The sequence below is a fragment of the Ursus arctos genome, unplaced genomic scaffold (genome assembly GCF_023065955.2).
Source record: "Ursus arctos isolate Adak ecotype North America unplaced genomic scaffold, UrsArc2.0 scaffold_8, whole genome shotgun sequence".
NCBI classification, from domain to species: domain Eukaryota; kingdom Metazoa; phylum Chordata; class Mammalia; order Carnivora; family Ursidae; genus Ursus; species Ursus arctos.
The window spans coordinates 55,495,436-55,515,766 of NW_026623100.1; the positions used below are offsets into that span (position 1 = coordinate 55,495,436).

At 46.4% G+C, this 20,331-nt stretch overlaps 1 protein-coding gene across 2 annotated transcripts in view; it reads right to left on the reverse strand.

Moving 5' to 3' along the window:
- Positions 1-20,331, reverse strand: part of GALM (galactose mutarotase) — a 104,145-nt gene that overhangs the window by 424 nt on the left and 83,390 nt on the right. For both annotated transcript variants that reach the window (XM_057309224.1, XM_026479245.4), the window contains exons 5-6: positions 2,148-2,289; positions 515-689 (exon numbers count right to left, since the gene is read on the reverse strand). In XM_057309224.1, the coding sequence (XP_057165207.1) occupies positions 515-689; positions 2,148-2,289 (317 nt within the window). The remainder of the gene's footprint in view (positions 1-514; positions 690-2,147; positions 2,290-20,331) is intronic.

The window sequence follows — 20,331 nt, forward strand, 5'->3', positions numbered from 1 at the left end:
GCTGGTGCCTTGAGTGCTCCTCCAGGCAGCAGCTAGAAAAAGAAGCCACCAGTAAGCAAACAGGAAGAGAAGGTGGGATCATTTTAAAAGTGTGGTTGCAGGGGGTGCCTGGGCAGCTTAGTCAATTAGCTGTTTGACTCTCGATTTCGGCTCAGGTCATGATCCTGGGGTCGTGAGACCGAGCCCTGTGTGGGCTCCGTGCTGGGTGTGGAGCCGCTTAGGATTCTTTCTCCCTTCCCCTCGGCCCCTCCCCCAAAGGAAAGCGTGGTTGCAGAAGATGAGCCGGTATTGACAAGGAGCAACATTAAACTGAATAAAGGCTTCCGAGACACAACGGAGATTTAAAAAACACGTAAGTGCTATGTTAGTAACGTGGCTAAAGGTTTCCTTATCATGACTGGGAGAAGAGAACCCCCATGGACTTTTGAATCACAAAGACCCGAGTGTCAGGACCTCTGTCATCCAGTGTGACCTTGCACACAACACCACTTGAGAAGCCGGGCTGGAGCTTTACCTGATTGACGGCATCAGGCCAGTTCTGGGTCTCGAGGCAGAAACCAGAGTGCTTGGGATAGACCGCTCCCTTCTTGCCCCTCAGTGTGCCATCCAGGAAGTTGCCTGTGTAAAACTGGACCCCCGGCTGGGTGCTGTACACTTCCAGGACCCGCCCGCTCCCAGCATGACGGACCCTGGGGGTAAAGCAGACCACATCAGCGCAGAAGCCAGCAGGGACAGGCAGAAGCTGGGAAGCAGCCTCTGAGACCGTCATCAGACCCCCCACAGAGCAGGGACAGGTACCCCGAGACAAAGATGGGAAGAGCACGGCAGGAGATTCTCGCAGGCTCCGGGGTGAGGCACGAGCAGGTGGGTCTGAGGATCCTCCAATGACGACTTCTCACTCTGACCTTGGCTGCTCTGGGGAAGGCTCACCCCAGCCGGACAGCCGTGTGTGTGTATGTGTGTGTGTGTGTACAGCTAGGTTGAAGAGATGCAGTTTTCAGGGCCTGGAGGGGCTGAGACTCTCTCATAAAGAGTGGGAGCTCTCTGCCTGGCCTGGCAAAGCCACCAGCTATGTCTTTTGAAAGAGAAGAGATGCTTTTCTAAATTAAACCATCCCCCTTCCCTGGGGCTCCAGCAGGCTACACTTTTTAGTCAGATCCCCCCTGAGAACAGATGCACTGTCAGTTTTTGCTACATTTACTGTTTCCGTTTTTTAAAACAAAAAAACCAAAAAACCAGTTCTCTACAGAGCTGAGAGTACCTAGCCGGTCCCATACTTGGTGTTGAAGGGATACGGATAGAGCCTCAGGCTTACCCTCTTGCTGAGGTCAAACATCCCAACAACGTAGCGTCAGTCAAGAGGTTCAGGGAGGGATGTCTGGGAAGAGGAGGGCCAGGATTTGAGTAGTGGAGAGTCTCCTCGAGGTGGGGAGAGTAGAGAGAGAAATGTGAGCAGTAGGCTAGAGAACAGCAGACTCCGGCAGGAAGAACACAGGGACTGGGGCTCTGAGGGAGAGAAGGCATTCGAAGTTTCTACTGGAGTCTGAATCATTTTCTCTGCTGTATTTCAAATCCATTTATTCTACAGGCATTCTTTGCTGGTGCCAAGCACGGTATTCGGTACTAGGGCAGAGGTGGGGATTCTCAGAGACGAGATGGCGTAAGGAGCTCAGAATTCAGTGCGGAAGAGGGAGAGTGCACACACAGGCCTATGAGACAAGGCCGCTGGTGGTGGGTGCTCAGGAGAAGTGCGGCCTCTGACTTTCCATGGAAGTGGACAGGGCACGAATCACAAATGAACAGAGTACAAGGGGCTCCAGAAGTTCAAGGAAAGCAGAGGTGACTTCAGTCAGGAGGAATTAGGGCTTCTAAGAAAGGGGGCCTTAAAGAACAGGCACAGATGGGGAGCGAGGGAGCAGAGAGAGACAGGATGCCAGGTGGGAGCACAGGGCTCGTGGCCCAGTGGGGGGAGGGGAGAGAAGTTCCGAGGAGCTGCTCTGTGGAACAGGAGCTCTGAAAAGACGGGGGATGTGGTATTTGGTCCCTGCGGCATCGTAAATGCTACTGATAGGGCCAGAGAAAAGGCTCCTCACAGAAGACGTGGAATCTCTTCTTCCCCACAGAGACAGGAAGTGGAAAGGACCTACCGTGCACAAAAGCGTTTCTCTTTAGATCCCTTCAGACAGAAATTGTGGTCAAAGCCATTGATATGGAACTCCTGCAGGTGTTTTCCAAGCTCGACTGGCTTCCTCAGGTCAAAGGCAGTTGCTCGCACTGGAGCAACTTCTCCTGGTGGGAAGAGGGAGATAAAAAGGCAGCGGGCTGAGGTACTCTGGCCAGGCTTTCTTGAAAGAGGAGAGGGACTCTATTTCAGAGCCTTACTCCGTGATCCAGTTTAGTTTCTGTCTTTATTTAAAAATTTTTAAAAATGTGAGCATAGTTAACACACAATATTGCATTAGTCTCAGGTGTGCAACGTAGTGATTCAGCTTCTCTCTACATGATGCTGTGCTCGCCCTGAGGGCAGCCGTCTGCCACCAGCCGGCACTATCACAATACCCCAATACCCCCGACTACATTCCTTACGCTGGGCCTTTTATTCCTGTGACTTACTGCATACCTGCAAGCCCAGTTTAGTTTCTTTAAAAGCCGCCTTTGTCCTAGAATAGTATCACATATTTGAAGGTGAATACAAATGCCAGTCAGATAACATACTCTTTGGGGGTTAGAACTACTCTTGGCTTTCATGTGGTCAGATGAAGATGTTGTAGGAACTTGGTTTCTCTGCTATTTTTAGAAGAGAGAGAGGTAGCATGCAAAGTGGGTCTGAAGCCTTAGGAGGCTAAGAAAAATCAGGAACTTGTCCCTTACCACTAAAAGATTTAAACAAGTAAAAGGAGAACCAGCTTTAGCTGTTCAAAACATTTAGTTCTGCTTCTGTGTGCTCTTAAATACTAGGAGGAAACACAAATCTCCTATCTTTGGGCAAAAGAGGGCATCCTTTTCTTAAACTCGGAGGTACTCTTCAGAAACATGGTCTTCCTGGTATGTGAGGACTGGAGTCTGTGAATTCACACAGAGCTGCGAGGACGCCTGGGGTCCAAAGCACCCAAGGGGGACACGGAGGCCTGGCCAATACCATCCTAGCATCCAGTGTCCACTGTTCAACCAAGGGAGTTAGAGAAGCACACAGAACAATCCTTCTCTTACCAGAGTCAGCTTTAGGAAAAATTAAGTAACATTCTTTTTGAAAACATCCTTTAGAACCATCTATTTCCTTTGCCTTGGTTCTGCTTGTAAGAAAAAGGATTTTTGAATGGGTAATATTTCCTCATGTAATCTATTTATTTATTTATTTTAAAAAGATTTTATTTATTTGAGAGAGAGCACAAGAGGGGCAAGGGTCAGAGGGAGAGGCAGACTCCCCGCTGAGCAGGGAGCCCGATTGAGGGCTCGATCCTGGGACCCTGGGATCACGACCTGAGCCAAAGGCAGACGCTCAACTGACTGGGCCACCCAGGTGCCCACATGTAACCAATTTAAAAGGTAACAAATGTAAAAGGTACAAAATAGTATATAATTAAAACAGTCTCTCTCATCTTTTTTCCCTACAGATCCAATTTCCTTCAACAGAAGCAACCGCTGCTGCTTCTTCCTCACGCTTCCTTCCAGAGACGACGATATCCAAACGTGTAAGTGCAGACCCACCACGTACACACACACAAACATAGAGCCTGTTTCCACCTTGATCTTTTTATTCAATTTGTCTTGGAGCTTGTTGCTAAATTTACTCCTATGTATTTCATTGGACAGATATGCACTCGTATTTCTATTTTTTCTCTAATAATCTGTCAACTTAAAATTTTTTTCTGGCATCGTAATTGCAAATTTATATTTTTCTGGAAACATATGCATTCCATCTATATTACTCTCATTTATGTGTAGAGTCGAGGAAGACAGTAACCGATGATCCTTTCGATTTCATCTGTCTGTGGTTATTGGCCTGGGCTCATTTCTAAATTTGTGCACTGAATAGGTTAGCTGATGCTTTATCTACTTTATCCCCTCCAGTGAAGTAGCCCTTGGGTTTATTTTGTTATTTTTCAAATATCTTGCATTAGATGCCTAATTATTTTCACTTTTGGGGATTAATAGGAGTATTTAGTGCTACAATGTTCTGAGCGATAGGCTTTATATCATATATAGGAATTTCCGTTATATGTAATTATAACATCATATTTCCATTTATTATATATTCCAACATGTATTATGTATATATTTCCATTATATATAATTACGACATATTATTTACTTATTTACACATAACTAGGTGTTTCTAGTTTTGGGGTTTGAATTCCCTTTTGATCCAAGAATTATTAAGAGTTAAAACATTTCTAGGTCAGTATTGGCTGTATTACTCCTATTTTGTGAAACGACCTTGAGGTTTTCTTTATGGTCTCAGATATGGTGAACTCTCATTTTAAATTGCATCCTTTATCATTACAAGGTGCTTCCTTTATGTAATTTAATGCTTCCTGTCCTGAAATCAGCCTTTACTGATATTAAGATTGAGACTCCTGCCACTTTGGCTTTCATTTGCTTGGTTTGCTTTGAAATCTCATATTTTTAACCCATCTGTATGACTTGGTTGTACACAGCATTCTGATGGATTTTGCTTTGTGATTCAGTCTGAGAGACTTTAATAGAGGCATTTTATGGCATGACAATGACATATGTATGTTCTAAGTATTCTTAGTTCTGTCATTACATTTTGTGGTGTGCTTTCTGTGTTTATGAATTTTTGTTGTTGCTTAATTTTAAAAGCTTTTACTATATGGTCTATGTATGTGTGTCTTATCACTTCAAAAGTTTATAATTCTGTCTTAGTGGTTACATCTATATATAAGTAACTTCAATATAATATACTTAATCCTCTGTTTCTTAGAATCTGCTAAGCTTTTCCTTTCTCACCCTTTCTCCCTTCTCTTTGCTACCTGACTTGGGGTTTCTGATGCTTTCAACTGTTAAGAATCCTAATAAAGGCACTTTTGTTTCCCAGTAGATGGTGCTAGAGACACAATATAAAGGGCTTGCTTCATAAACATCCACCTCCGAGTTCAGAGTCAGCCCTCTAAACCCTGATTAGTTCTGGGAGAATGAATAGTTGAAGTTTTTGGGTCCCTCAGGCCAAAGGCCAAATCCTGGATGGTAATGACCCGCCTGGGTGCTACTGTCTTGTGAAGTCTGGGTGACCACACTGATTTTTAAAAAGGTAAAATGTTTCCTTATGAAACAATTAGTCTGGGAAAAAGCAGTAGCTGTTTTCATGGGCTCAAGAAGATTTTAGTCTTACCAACCCACATTCTTTTTTTTTTTTTTTTTTTTAAGATTTTATTTATTTGGTAGAGAGAGAGACAGGGAGAGAGGGAACACAAGCAAGGGGAGTGGGAGAGGAAGAAGGAGGCTTCCCACTGAGCAGGGAGCACAATGTGGGGCTCGATCCCAGGACCCTGGGATCATGACCTGAGCTGAAGGCAGATGCTTAGCGACTGAGCCACCCAGGCGCCACTTACCAACCCATATTCTGAGTATTAATTTATGTTATGCTTTCTTCCCTAACTTTATATGGTACTCACAATACTTAGTTCCTTAAAGTCATGCTTGACTCAAAATTTAACCTTTATGACAGTCCCAATGTAATTCTGCACAAGTCAGTCAAGATTATTTATTTCTCTTGACTTGAAGGTAAGAAGAAAGTCATGGCATTTTCATGAACGAGGGAGCCAGGGTATATTTCAGGTCTGTTTATCTGATACTGAGCAATCTACAAATCAATGTATACGTTAACTTTTCTCTTTGTCAAATGAAGCTATTATTTGCTGCCTTACACATTACATGGAAATATCTGATAAATGATAAATGGTTTCAGGAGGGTGGCATAAATAAACAGGCCAAATTTCAGGATAACATATGTACCACAAAGGAGAGCCTAGAGGGGGTAAGACTTCAGAATGGCAGAGAAGCCCTGACTTAAAAATGAGAAATTTGGGATAATTCCAAAATGAGATTTTTGCCAAGTAAGAAAAAAAGAGAGAGGGTTCCAATCTCCGTTTTCCAGCCTCAGGCTGACACATGTTCTTAATCAGGGGGCATATGGAGAATTTGGAATTTGTCCCCCAGATTCACTGGGTCTTTGGCCTGTCTCGTTACTGGAATGTCCTCTCCGTGCCTGCCTCCACCACACCCTGGCGAAGTTGTTGGAGAAGACTTACTCTGCAATGCCGCTTCCTCTGTGAAGGACTGGAGCCTCCACAGCTAGAACTGCTCTCCTTTTCTTCTTTGTTCCTATCATACTTGGAACATACTTTCTTCAAGACATTCATCACATTAGGCATAATTATAGGATTATATCAAGCTCCTAGAGGGCAGCGGTTGTGTCCTTTTTATCTTTGTACTCTATGAGCATGAAGCAAGCCTTTACTTGATTGAAAAATTGATGAATGAATGAATGAAGTAGAGGCAGCAAAAACAGGGACCACTGTGAATGTTGTTACATCCTGTGCCAAAGTCAGAATGAAAGATCTAGAAAGGGCTTTAGGAATTACCTCATCCAGTCCCCTCACTTTGTGGATGATAAGACTGGGAGGTCCCCAGCTACAGGGACTTGCCCAAGGTGACACATCTCCATAATGCTAAAGTCTCCAGGCTCCTCACCCTGGAGTGGCTTGGTTACAACCCCTTCCACCCTCAACCCTCCAAGTGTTCTTGCTTTTTCAAAGAATTTGGAAAATCAATGTGCCGTTCTTCTAATTTTGGTCTATCTGCATATGTGACTTTGTGCTTTGGTGCTAAGAATAGAAGATGTCAAAATAGCTCTCTCAGCAACGCTGAGTGTACAGAAAATGAGGCGGAGATGGAAAGGGTGCCCCCAGAGAGGATGTCACATCACCAGACTTCGGTTTTGAAGCCACCAGAAAGCTAGGGTGTCGGCAAAGAGAAGCTGTTTTCTGAAGGGGCTTTCTTCATGCTCCGAAGTTTGGCTGGCCATGCACTGAGCTCTGAGCAGCAGTGCCATCCTGCCTGGCAGGTGGTGGGCTCTGACCCGGAGGTACGGGCTTACAGCTCGGGGGCAGGTGAGCAGCCCAGTCTGGCGTTTCTACGTCCCCATGGCAGGGAAAGCCTGACTGCTGGCCCCACTCAGATTCACCTGAGGTTCCTGTCATAAATTTAGAGTGACACCAGTCCCTGTGTGGGGGCAGCTGTGGAGGGTAGGTGGGTTGGGTTTGTTAGGAGAATACACAGAAGGGGGGTGAGGGAGTGGAGAGCACAGGCAAAGGGGTGAATCTAATGATGGACTTCTGATTCAAATAGGTGGGGAGTGAGCTCGTGAGCAGGCAAGGGGCAGTGAAAGGATGGTAGGATGAAGGGACTGTAGGTTTGTGTGGCATCAAAGAATTATTGGGGCTGAAACAGACATCTTAAAAAGGCATTATAGATGGCTACAGTAAGAGGTGATGACGAAGTCAAGGGTATGACCCAATGACCATGGGTTTGAGTAACTGAGAAGGTTGGGGGACAAGATCATTGGAAGGGAGGATGTCAAGAAGCTGAGAGGTAAGTATCATCCATGTGGATAATGCAATAATTAGGGACTATGACAAGAGTGGTGTTGGAATGACAGTGAGCCAGGAATGAGCTGATGTCTATAGACGACCTCAATAGATGTGTCACTCTGGCAACTACAGCTGCCCCATCCTTGCAAGATGATGTAGACCTATTAATTGGAAAGAGGACTCTAACATTCCAGATCTCTCACAAGGTGTTAAATCTTCCTTTTCCTATTTGCATTCCTGACAATTATAATTACCTGCCTTCTGGCAGCAAAGGAAAAACTCACTGCCTTCATGAAATCCATCTGCCTCCATTCATATCTCTTACCTCACTAAGGGGTTCTTATATGAATTCTATTATACAGACTTCGGCCTTTTCCCCATGACTGCTTGTGGCAGATTTTACTTTTCAAAGATGGCCACACCGGTATGTATCCCATTCCACAGGCTCTACTTACAATGTGATGTGGACACTCCTTGACTGAAAGGTGGCATCTTTGTTCCCTACCGTAAACTGGGAAGGACCCTTATAACTACCTCGACCAATAGAATACGGCACAAATGATGCTATGTGATTTCTGAGGTCAAGTTATAAATACAGAGTGGTTTGGGCTGGGCCCCTGCTCTTCAGGATATTTGCCCTTGGAAGCCAGCCGCCATCTTGTAAGGAAGCTCAAGTCACATTGAAAGGCCATCTGCGGGGTGTTCTGGCTGATAGCCTCAGCTAGGCTCCTAGCCAGTAGCAAGCATGTGAGTAAATGAGCCCCAGACATCACATGCAGACACAAGCTATGCACTGTCTAAATTCCTGGCCACAGGAACAATGAAAATAATACTTGAAGTGTGGAGTAATTTATTATATAGCAATAGATAACTAGTATATTGCCTTCGGATGTTTTCACCTCTTGGTGAAAATTTGACTAGTCTCGACAGGAGGTTAGTGCACTCTGACCCTCCCTTTATTACATAGTCAGAAGTATCTTGAAGTGGTTCTACCTTAAGAATGCGAAATTACTTTTGGGTGGGGAAAAAAACAAATACCAAGTAGTTAGTTCAGGCATTTTTGAGTAGCTTTTATGTACCAGGCATGAAACTGACCTCAGAGAGCCTAGACTCTAGTGAAGGAGACAGATAAATAAATTAACGCTGAGAGGAGAGTGTGACAAAGGCAGCGAGAGTGGCATCCAGGGGGCTCTCGTGCAGCAGAGAGAAGCAGCTGTGGGGTCAGGAAAGGCTTTCCAGACATGGTGACAGGAGCCTTCTCTTGAAGGATAAGTCGGGACTGGCTCAGTGGATAGGGTGCAGGACGGAACCAGCATAGGAATGGACTCCTGTCCCCTGCGAAGTTTTGTGTAGAGTGCAGGCAAGATACATTTGTATCACACATATCCTAGAGACTCCCAGCTCTGACTTAATTTGGGGGGCAAACGACTTAACAAATGGAGTAGAAGGTGAATTAGTCCTTTGAACTTCTGATCAAACACTGACTCCAGTGAAATGGTTTTTTGTAACATCTGGGCATGAACACTATCTCCGTGTCTGACTGAGAAAATTCACCTGGGGTGAATTTTAATTTAATGCTTTTAATTTCTCATCATCAGAAATAGTTCCTTCCTCTGCCTGGTGGCCCTAGTGCCTGACTCAATGAGAAGATGAACAGATGGTCACTGCAAGAGTCACTGTATCTCCACATTCATTCATTTTTAGCCCCTTCCCGGCAGGTCCCCTTTCTCTCTCATCTTCACACAACCCAGTAACACAAGTGCAGCCATAAAATCAGAGTCCCACCGGACAGTCCTCAGCAAAGTCTTATGTATAATAACAATTAAAAAATATTTTGGGAAAAGAGAAAAAAAAGAGAGAAAAGAAAATCTGGCATAGACTTTCCAGAAAAATTTGGGTGAAAGGAGAAATTTTTTCCAACAATTTTTTTTTCTCCCTTAAAAAAAGAAATATATAAAAAAAGAAATATTTTAAAAATTGAGTATATTATTTGAAAATTATTTTCTATGATTCATCCTATATTTCAATGTAAATCTATGTAAGACATCTTAGGATTTAGAAAGACTTACTAACTGACCTTGGGTAAGTTTCTATGCCTCTATAAGATTCAGTTTCTTTATTTATAAAACAGAGCTAATATTGGTGTCTACCTAAAACAGATATTGTGAGGTTTAACCGAGAGAATGATATGAAGGAAGTCCTATCTCTAGGGAGTACCTGACACATAGTGCTCTGTCTTTCTGTTACACACACACACACACACACACACACACACACACTCCAGAAATAGAGAATAGAGACAGAGAGAACAAAGAGTACAGTTATTCATTATAGCATAAATCATTGATGCAAAAGGAAGGTACATTTCTGCTTCCAGGGAGCATTGCCATTTTCATTAAAAAAGGATTCAGGGTTTTTTGGTTTGTTTTTTGAAGCTTCCTTCTTTAGTGATTTTTAAATCTAGAACTGTAGTTTTTGAGTCCTCAAATATACTCCCTTGAGAATATTGTAAAAGTTATGGGCGCTCTCTAGAAAAATGCATACAAATGTAAAGAATGTTCTCAGAACCTCTGAAGACCAGCCATCCATGACTGGTTAAGAATCCCTGACTTCCAGGCCGGTGAATGTGTTCCGCCTAGACCACTACTACTCAGCACCAAGCAAGTTGCCCTCTCATGACCTGATACGAAAATGCACATCTGGAATGTTGCAGTCACGGAATCTCGGGTGTTTGGTCAAGAAAGGCAGTCTGGGAGTCTACTGGCAGATTCCTCCTATAGAAACGAGGCGAAGGCTTTGCACAATACATCGGGGCCTCCTTCTGGACTCTCTACGATTCCTCCCTATTCTTGCAGGACGTACAACAATATGTGAAACACACAGGAGCTTGTCTTAATCTGAGCAAATCAACAACTTACAGAAATTGCAGGAAAGTGAAGCATTGGACAGTGGAAATTGCCCCTAACGACAGCTCAGAAAATGGGGCTGATCAGGCAAACTGTGTCCCCCTGGGCGCCAGCGGCTGTGAGGAGTCGAGGTCACCAGTGACTGTTATCAGCCTCCCAGGAGCAGCATTTTGCTCCCTTGCTTGACAGTCAAACTCAATAGATCTTAGAATGGAGTTTAAGAGGCAGGCAGCCTGGATGTAAATGCTGTGCTGTAAAAATGTGTGGAGGCTGCTTCGCTTCTCTGAGCCCTGCTTTCCTCATCTGTAAACCGGGGGTAGGAAGAGTCTCTACTTCATGGGATTATGAACATTAAACAGGGTAAGGCACGTAACGCGCCCTGCATCCTACCCGGCGGCAGGAAGTACTCTGTAACACAGCCGCTTGTGCGGAACGTGGCCAGGGGTGATGACAGCATGGACTCTGGAGTTAGGGAGACTTGGCTGCAAATCCTGACTTCCCCAATTGCTCACCTGCTTCGCTCGGTGCAGCTTAATTCACCTCTCCAGATGTCCGTTTCCTCGACTGGGGCATAACTGAAGCATCACGCCTCTTTGAAAGGGTAGTTGAGTGAGCTAACGCGTGTATGTGCTTAGCTCAGCGGCTGGTACGTACTCAACACTCAGACATGGTGGTGATGGTGATGAACATGGTAACAATAGTAGTTAATCCTTACAAAGCTCTTATGAAATGCCAGGAGCTGTTTTACGCACCTTACATGTAATATCTCATTTAATCTTCACGACCAATCAGGCAGGTCCAGTGATTACCTTTACCTTACACATGAAGTTTGCAGAAGCTAAATAAATGCTCCAATGTCACAGAGATGGATTTAAAACCAAGGCAGTCAGGGTTTGAGTCCATGCTTTAACTACTTTGTTTTCCTGATGATGTGTCAAAATCAGCATTTAAGCATTCAACGTCATACCAAGGACTCGCTAAGGTCAGAGGCATTTTCCATTTCCAGCAGAAGCGCCTTCACCTGTCCCCATCACTTTTCATGGCATCCTGGGACACCCAGTGCCCAAGAGCAGGGGCACTGCTAGGGCCAGATGTTGATCTGTGAGAACCAAGACTGCCTTCCCCAAATCCTCCTGGATCCACCGGGCTCAGTCCCTCACGGCTCCAGCAGGAGAGGGACAGCCCTTCTGCCTGACCACACAGAGAGATAGTGTTCGGCGTTTGCTTGATGATTTCAAACGGGGAACGTGTTGGGGCAGAAACATTTTCCTGCATGCTTGTTCCGCCGCTTCACAGTAGCTTGGGCAGGCTCCAGCGACAGTGGCGTAATTAGGGAGCCCAGGCTCATGGTAGACCCATGGCTTCCTGCTCTCCTCCAAGAACCACAGTCATGGTTCACAGAGGCCAAGAAAGGTGGTAACTGAAGAGAGCCAAACTGCATTAATGGCCCGGGGTCAGAGAATAGAACCAGTAGAGGGGAGAGGGAAGAGATCAGTCCTGTCTTTCTGGTCAACTGGCACAGTGGTAGCACCAAGAAATGGCTTTATGTGGGAGACCTAGCCCCTCTGATCTCCATCAGTGCTCCCCTTTCTTGCAAATAGCTCCAAATAAACCTACACTTTTTTCAAAGCACACCCCAGTCTCTCTTCCAGAGACTGGGGCCCCACGCTCCCCCTACACGGAAATATCAACCACCAGGACTGCTCGGCCTCCTATCGTTTATCTGGGACAATGAAGGCCTGTGGAGTCAGCAGGAAGGGAGCCTTGAAATGCAGAGCCAGCCTCCTGGGTCTCACTATCTGCAGGATGTGGTCAGCATCCTCCCTGGTATGTGTGTTCTGCAGACCTGCATTCGATTCGGTCTTTGCAACTGGCCCTGCCTGGAGGGTCAACTTCACAAGCTGAATTTAGGAGCTGCCCTCTGCCCTGGGAAGAACTCTGGAATGGAATGGAGTCCTGGAAGGCGAGATGGCCATGCTCACCAGGAGCCAAATACAGATCTGCTCAAATGCAAATCATCCCCAGGCTTCCCCCTCTTCTCTGAAGGGTCGCAAAGCCTTCGGGGAGCTTTGGGAGATGGAGCACCTGGGCTTCAGTGAGCAGAACCTGCAGGCAGTTGTCACGTGGTCTCCGATCTGCGGATGATCGAGATGAAGATAGGGAAGGTATTTTTCTCAAGCTAGGACAGACAGCATGACGCTAGGAGGCAGATTCGCTTGGGATAACAGAACCAGGCATCCAAAAAACTGCGAAGTGGGGGTAAAGCACTGGCTACAGGATGAAATTTGTGAATAATGGCAACAGATACAGTCCCGAACGTGTGTCCAAAAGAGCCAAAAACCAAAAAGCAAAGGACACTGCCTCACATGACATTGTAACTCTAACCCTGGGCACGAAAAATAATCTTCGGAGGTTCCATCTCCTTCCTTGTAAAATTGGGACAACATAGCCCCTATCCCATGAAGTTGCCATGGGGATTAGAAGTTACGATGGGCGAAGTGCTTAGCATGGGGGGGACGATGACCATCATGATGGCGATAGCTAACAATGACGCGGTTCTTCTAAGTGCTTCACACCTAGGCAGTCGGGCTCCAGAGCAGCATTCGTAGCTATCACGTTATACCGCTTCTCGTAAACGTTGAGTCTAATTACCACAGTTATTGCTGACTAGGGAGATGTAGTGAGCCACAGCCTGTGCGAAAATGACTTTAAGGATGTGGTTGGCAGTAAGTTCCACGGGAGTCACATCAAGAGTGCAACGAGGTGGTAACAGTTCTTGATAACGCTTTGCAGTGCAGGCATCCCAGACGGAGAGGCCTAGACATACAGAAGCCGAATCACAGGACAGTGACCAGAATGGCCAACTCACAGCAGAGGAAGAACAGCTCTTCCTGGAAGAAGAAATGACTTGGGGGCAACAGGACAACTATCTTCTAAGGCCTTGAGCCAAGAAGTAGGCAAAATGGGGCTGGCTCTAGACAGATCCCAGCTCAGTTTCAGGAAGGCCTCTCTGACGTGCTGGCCCAGGTTGGACAGGGACCACCCTGAGTGCCCACGGAGCCTACAGTCTGGGATTCACTTTCCCGCCTGTGACCTTCCAAGACTGTAGATCCACTGGCCCACATGATAAAAGTAATGATGCAGGTTGTTCCCTTTAGGGACACAATGGGATATCCAGTTATTTCCCTCCTCTCACTTTATTAAATCAAATTGTTAGCTTGTCTTATTTAGGGAGGCCATTGGCGGAGAGCAGCTCTTTGTATAATGGCCTATAGAGAGGCCCAGGAATGGGAGAATGAAGAGTTGAAGGAGGGAGGGGAGCTCAGGGGCAGCAAGAGGACAGCAGGGTTGTTGGGGGAGGGACAGGTGCCCAAAAAAGGAAAAAGAAAAAAACTTGAGGCCGGACAGAGCTTTTCAGAGCTTTTTAGGTGGCTAGAGAAAGGGTGGCCTAGGACCACCACCTGGGGCTTTCTAGAAACCAGACCCAGAGGCCCTGCTCCCTCAGACCAGAGTCAGGATCTGCACATTAACAAGCTCCCCAGATGATCCGTGTACGCACTGACGTGGAGCTCATCTAAGGTAGACCCAGGCTCAGATGTGTCGTGCATTCATCTCAGTAAAAAAAAAGGGGGTGGGGGTGGGGAGGAATGCTGGGGCAGCGGGAAGAGCGCCTTGCCGCGGGAGTCTGGTCTCCATGGGGACGGCCCAGCTGTGCTTCCAGCCCAGCTGCTCCAATTCTGTCTGTGGCTTTATCTAGTCAGGTTCAGAAGTCAGTCAATTTGCATAAGGAAGCCGGCGGTAATGGGGCTCGTGGGCACAGGTACTCATCTGACACCTAATTAAGCCATCTTGGTATATCATCTCTAGAATGCCTGTTATTATTTTAAGAAACAACATAAAGAGAATGATAATTAAAAGTAACACCCTGGGTGGGAATTTGTCTTCATTCCAGTGGTTGGCAAGTAAAGCACCCTGGGATTTTTTTTTTTTTTTTTTGAGGTAACATTTCTATAAATTTTCATAGATCACACAACCTCAAAGCTTGTCTCTGCTGCAGTTTTTCCCCTTCCCTCTGCCGAAGCTTTGGGTTTGTGGCTTTATTCTACTGCTGTTTTCTTTCTTTTTCTTTTTTCTTTCTTTTTTTTTTTTCTCCTCACTGAGCATTTTCTGATTTTACTTTGACTGGCAATGGGGGGAGGGTATTGTTTCTGGATATTACATGTCATCTGAAGCATAAAGTGCTAAACCCAGTTCCACATTGTTTTCAGGTGAGAAGGCAATTTTACACTTCACAGCTGGGCCCACACGAGGCATTTTCATGCAGAGAATTTTTCCATCCTAGACTCACATCAAGATGGCACCCAGGGATTTGCTGCCAGTGGAAAGTGTGCCCACTGTCTGTCCGCGGACTTCCCACAGGGGCGTTCCTGATAGACCTGGTCTCCAGGTTCCCCCGCCAGCGAATCCATCAGGCCCCTCGTGTCCTTTGCCACGTGCCTGGGCCCAGTGTCTCTGACCTGAGCCGCTTTGGTTGGTAACAGTCTTAGCGACCTGCCTCACATCCTCCTTCCTTCCTGACAAAACTCCAGCTTCGGAACATCCCACGGTCCACCGTCTCTGCTCCTGACTTGAAGCTCCCGAGACAATCAGGAGGAAACCGAGACTGAGGCCACCACGGATTCCTGGTCTCCATCCCCACCTGAAACCCACCGACAAACATTTTACTTGCCCCTCATCGGCTCCTCTCCCCTGAAGAAACCTCTTCCTTGGCGCTGCATCTCCGCCTCATGGAGGCGCCCTGTCTTCTTCCTTTCCCGGGTTTCTGAAAGCATAGTCACCACCAGTGGTCGCAGCTAGCTCAGTGGGGGGCTTACAGATGAAAGGACTCCCCGGCCCCACACCAAAGCAAAGGAACCAGGATCTCCGAGGTGGGGCGTGAGACTTTGTGTTCAAGAAAGTTGCCTTGGTTGGGAACTCCTCATGGCCTCTGCTCCCTGACTCTCCTTCCTCACTTTCAGTGACTTCTCCAGTGGCCGGAGCCTGGCTTCTACCCTCAGCACTCTGTGACACGAGGTCAGCAGGAACGGCCACTACAGCCCGCACGCTCTCCCCAGGCCTCCGCAGGGAGAGTACTCTGGAGTACTGATGCTGTTGGTCACTCCAAGACTTCCGGTCACCTTTTCTTTTCTCTGCCTTCTACCTCTGACCATCTCCCTTGGTGCCTTTCGTGTAAGCTTTTCTTGCACCTTAAATATCGGAGGTGCTTTCGCAAAAGTCTCTCCTTGCTGCTAGATGCTCACAGACACTAAGAAACTTCTTGCAGCCCAGGGTGATCTTGAGCAAGCCTCCTCCTACCCTTATCTCTGGGCTCCCTAGCCCCATGGGCATTACCTCTTCTACTGTCCTGACCACATTAGATACTTCACTTCCTGTGAGCTTCTCAAGAGCAGAGCTAGCGTTCAATCATCTTTCCATGGCCAGCGCCTCAGGAAGCAGGTAGCAATCAGCAGGTGCTCCATAAATGTTCGTTGAACTGAATATGTCTGCTCTGAGTACTTGTGTGAATCAGCCTCAGGCCCATGGTGCAAAGCCCACAGTTACATCTCAGCTCCTTCAGAATGGGGTGACCTTGAAGGAATGAGCTGGAGCCAGCCCCTGTCCAGACCCAGGGTGGGGAGAGTGGGCGTTAAACACGGGCTCTCCACGCGTGGTAGTCAGAGCTCTAGCAAGTAACATCTCTTCTGGCAAATGCACTTGTCGTTAGCCTGAAATTTTCATAGGAGTTACATAATGCCTGGCCAAGTGCTAATTTCTGAGCTTTCTTCCTGCCAAATTTCCACCATGCTGGCTCATGTTCGCCAGTCTTGTAGCAGTGATGTGTTTTCTATCAGGGAACACGAGGACTGCTTTGGGACTTATTCTGGGGCCTCATAAAACTGTTCTTGGGGCCCTTTTATAGAGAAGGATTCAGTAATGCACCCATTTGGAGAGTATTATTGCTACCAGGAGAAGTCCTTAAGAGTTTCTGTCGTGAATTTCCTCGAACTGTCTAGGAGCGACCTGTCATAGCAGAAACAGCTCCAGGTAACTAACATTTCGTAAGTACCAATATCATGAGTTTCACTTTTTTAGTGTTATTCGAATCCTTCCTTTAATAACACTAGTCTCCGTTCCTCAAGCACAGGACGTGTGCTATATGCACGGCAGTGTGTTCTGCACGCAGGTGGGGCAGATCTGTTTTGTTCAACATTGCTTCCCTGGGGCTGGCATAGTACCTGGCACATAGCAGGTGCCTGGTGTCGGCCGGTGATGGAGAATGGAAAAAAGAAGAAACTTGGGGAGCAGACCCGCAGCTAGAGGTGCCTGTCTCCAGAACTGCCGAGCTGAAGGTGACGACCAGGACACCATGCTCTGGCGTTCCACTTACAGTGAGGCCCCAGCGTGCCTGCCTGCTCCCATCCTGATGGCCAGGCCGGGAGTCTTACTACACCAAGGGCTGGTGGACACAGAAGGGCAACTGCATTCATCTGATCGAGCAGAAAAAGAGAAGCTGGCCATCCAACCCCCACCCCTGGCAGCTGTTGCTCCTCCAGAGGGAACCTTGGAGAAGTTATTTTCCTTCTGGGAGGTGCTGCCTTCCTCTTCTAGCTAGTCTTCTAGCTCCCTTCAGAAGATCAATTGGTGATGAATTAGCAAAAAAATTGTAAAGCCACCCTGAAGATTACCAAAAGGAAAACACACTGTTGCTCATCTCCAAAACAATGGCTATCTTATATATATAATACTACGTAGTACGATGACCATAAACTATCATTACCTTGAGAAAGGAAGAGAGACCAGACGACCGCCCTCCCCCCCAAAAAAAGACAAACCCTCAGTGGACCAAGATGATGTGATCAGCTCATACAGGGCTTTACACAGAATTCTGGGGGCCCATGAAGCCCCTGAAGATCTCTTATCATCTTCCCAGACATACATGTATGGATCGTGGTTATGAATATCTGGGTTAGAGATTCCATGGAATCTCTGAATCAGGGTTAGAAACGGACAGGATTTCAGAGTTCAACTGACAGAGTTCAACTGATGGAACCCCATCTGATGAGAGTTAGCAGATTAGGTTATGAGGCCCAGCGAGTTTTCCTGGGTGGCAGGAGCACATGGCTGGTGGGAAGTAGAAGGGAGACCTGTGCCCAGGCTTTCTGAATCCCGGTTATCCTGCACTGTTGTGTTCATATGGTCTGTTGAAAACAAATGTCAAGAAGGGAGAAGAGTGGAGAGAGGCTGAGTGTAGGGAAAGGAAGGAGTACTTGTCCCTAGAATGTACAGCATGGCTCTTACTGGGTTTCATTTTTCTGTTTAGCATAGTTTTCTAGCTTTAAGCCGAAGAGACCAAGCCTGAAGCTGCCTTCCAGCTCCCTACTTCCAACCGGTAACTAAGTCCTGCGAGGTCATCTCAGGCAGACTTGTGGAGGGGAAGAGAAGAAAGGTGAGCTCTGGGCACAGGGTAAGCTCTAAACAGTTTCTGTCATTACACAAACTCTTGAACAACAAAGAATCTATTGTTTCCAGGAAGTGGGGAAAAGATTTCTAAGGCGAAATAATAGCCTTGAAGAGTAGGGGTTTATGCAACGAGAAGGGGGAGTTGGGTAGTCCCTGTGGGTGGCAGGTGTGTGGGGTATGAGTGAGGCATGCTGGGAGACGGGTCTGGGAGGCAGCTGGTGTGTGGTCTGGGAGCCATCTAAAGGTTTTTAAACTGTAGGGTATCGAGGTAAGATTTGCATTTTAGATAGATAACTTTAGTAACCAGATGGAGTCTAGATCTAAAGAGATTCCCCCCCCCCCAGTTAGAAAGCTATTTTCCAGATTCATTTGTTCCTTCACTGATCCCAATATGTGAAACTCATAATATAAGCCAGGCAGCGATCTAGACAAGAAAAGACAGCCTAACCAGGATAGTGACGATGGAAATAGAACCATATAATTAATGCACACTGAGGAGACAGATTCGAGAAATACTTAGGAGTTAAAAATCAGCAGGACTTGATGATTAACAATATTGGGGGGGAGGGAGACTCAAAAGGAAAGAGGAAGTGTATTGATGCATGGTTGAAACTAATATTATGTCCAGAGGATTTTTAGGTTAGTGAAAGCTCCGTGTGCTATCATAATGATGGATACGTGTCGTCGTACATTTGTCCAAGAGCGAACCCTCACATAAACTATGGACTTTGGGTGATGATATGTCAGTGTAGGTTCATCAGTTGTAATAAGTGCTCCACTCTGGTGGGGGTGTTGGAAAGCAGGGGGGACTGTGCATATGTGGGGGCATGAGGTATACGGGACATCTCGGTACCTTCTGCTCAATTTTGCTGTGAACCTAAAACTTCTCCGAAAAAGATACATTCTTAGTTTAAAAAATCGGCAGCACCTGATGACTAACAATACTGGGGGGGGGGGGGGGGAAGCGGGATGCAAAGAAAGAGGATGGATGCTGATGTAGGTTTGAAACTCGTATCATGTCCAACATTTTAGAATCATATAAAGTCCCAGGGAATTTCCTGTAAGAAGCTCCAGAATGATTAAAACACGTAGATCAAAACAGTTTTCATTTGTACCATCTTTGAACCGGGAGATGACTTTGGAATTTGTTATTTCTCCAGGGCAGAGACTAGACTTGCCCTAGGGAAGTAATTATAAAATTGACTGAATTGTAGGTTGAGCCCAGAGAGGGTGAAATAAAATACAAAGGTTTTTGCTGGGCCTTTCTCCACAGCCTCATGATAAGCCTTTCATACCAGAATTCTAATTTTGTCAAAATGGGGTTGCTTTCATGTAATTTTAGAAGGCGCTTTCAAAAACCGAGAGCAGCAAGAACAGCAAGTGAACACAGATGGGCTGGGGGACAGAGTGGGTTGTGTAGATTTCTATAAAAATAAAAGGTATCTTTTCTCAAGGAAAAGAATAAGATAGAATTTTACTAATGTTACTTTAAGAGGCAAAAACCTAGTCAAAGCATTCATTTTTTGCTTTCTTAATTCCTCATCTATGACTGCAAGTAAAGAACAGCAAAATTAAAAGAAAAAAAAAGCTGTCTGCTGCAAATGCGTCTAAAGACACGTGCTCGGTTCTGCACAATGTTGTGTACATGATAATATCTTGCTGGGCAGGTTGCCCACACGGCCTCCAAGTCTCACAGTTCTGTAAAGCGAAAGGGGGACGTGCAATGTTTACAACCCTGGGAATGAATTAATCCCCGGGGAAACCGAAGCCCTGAATTTTCTCACCTGCTCACATTGAGCTGGCTTTGTACCTGAGCAGGGCTCCAGGGACCGATTTCCCCTTGTTGCCACTGGACAGAACAACTCGACTCAGGTCCCGAAGCTAAATGCCCCTGATATGGCTGCACAGGGATCTGGCGCTGGAATGTTCTCTCTCTGTGGACACCGATCATACACTGGTCCTTCCTGACAAACAGCTCCTGGGAGTTGCACTTTTGGGAAACTACAGGGACAGCCCTGAAAACAACACACACACACACACACACATACACTCAAGAGGATCCAAAGATGCCCCGGTCAGAGGATGAGCCCATCCTAAGTAGTGGCAAATGCTTTATGGGCTGCAATTTTTTTTTTTTTTTTAAAGTAGGGAAGAGAACTGCTCAGAAGAAGCAAAGCTAAACTAACTGCTGAGATGCAAACCCAGCCTGACAGCTTAGCTGCAGACGCTGCTCTTGGTCTCCAGGTGAACCAAGCTCGTGGCCCTGCAGAGAGGCCTTCCGGTGGTGCAGCCGTGGAGCAGGAGACACCTGC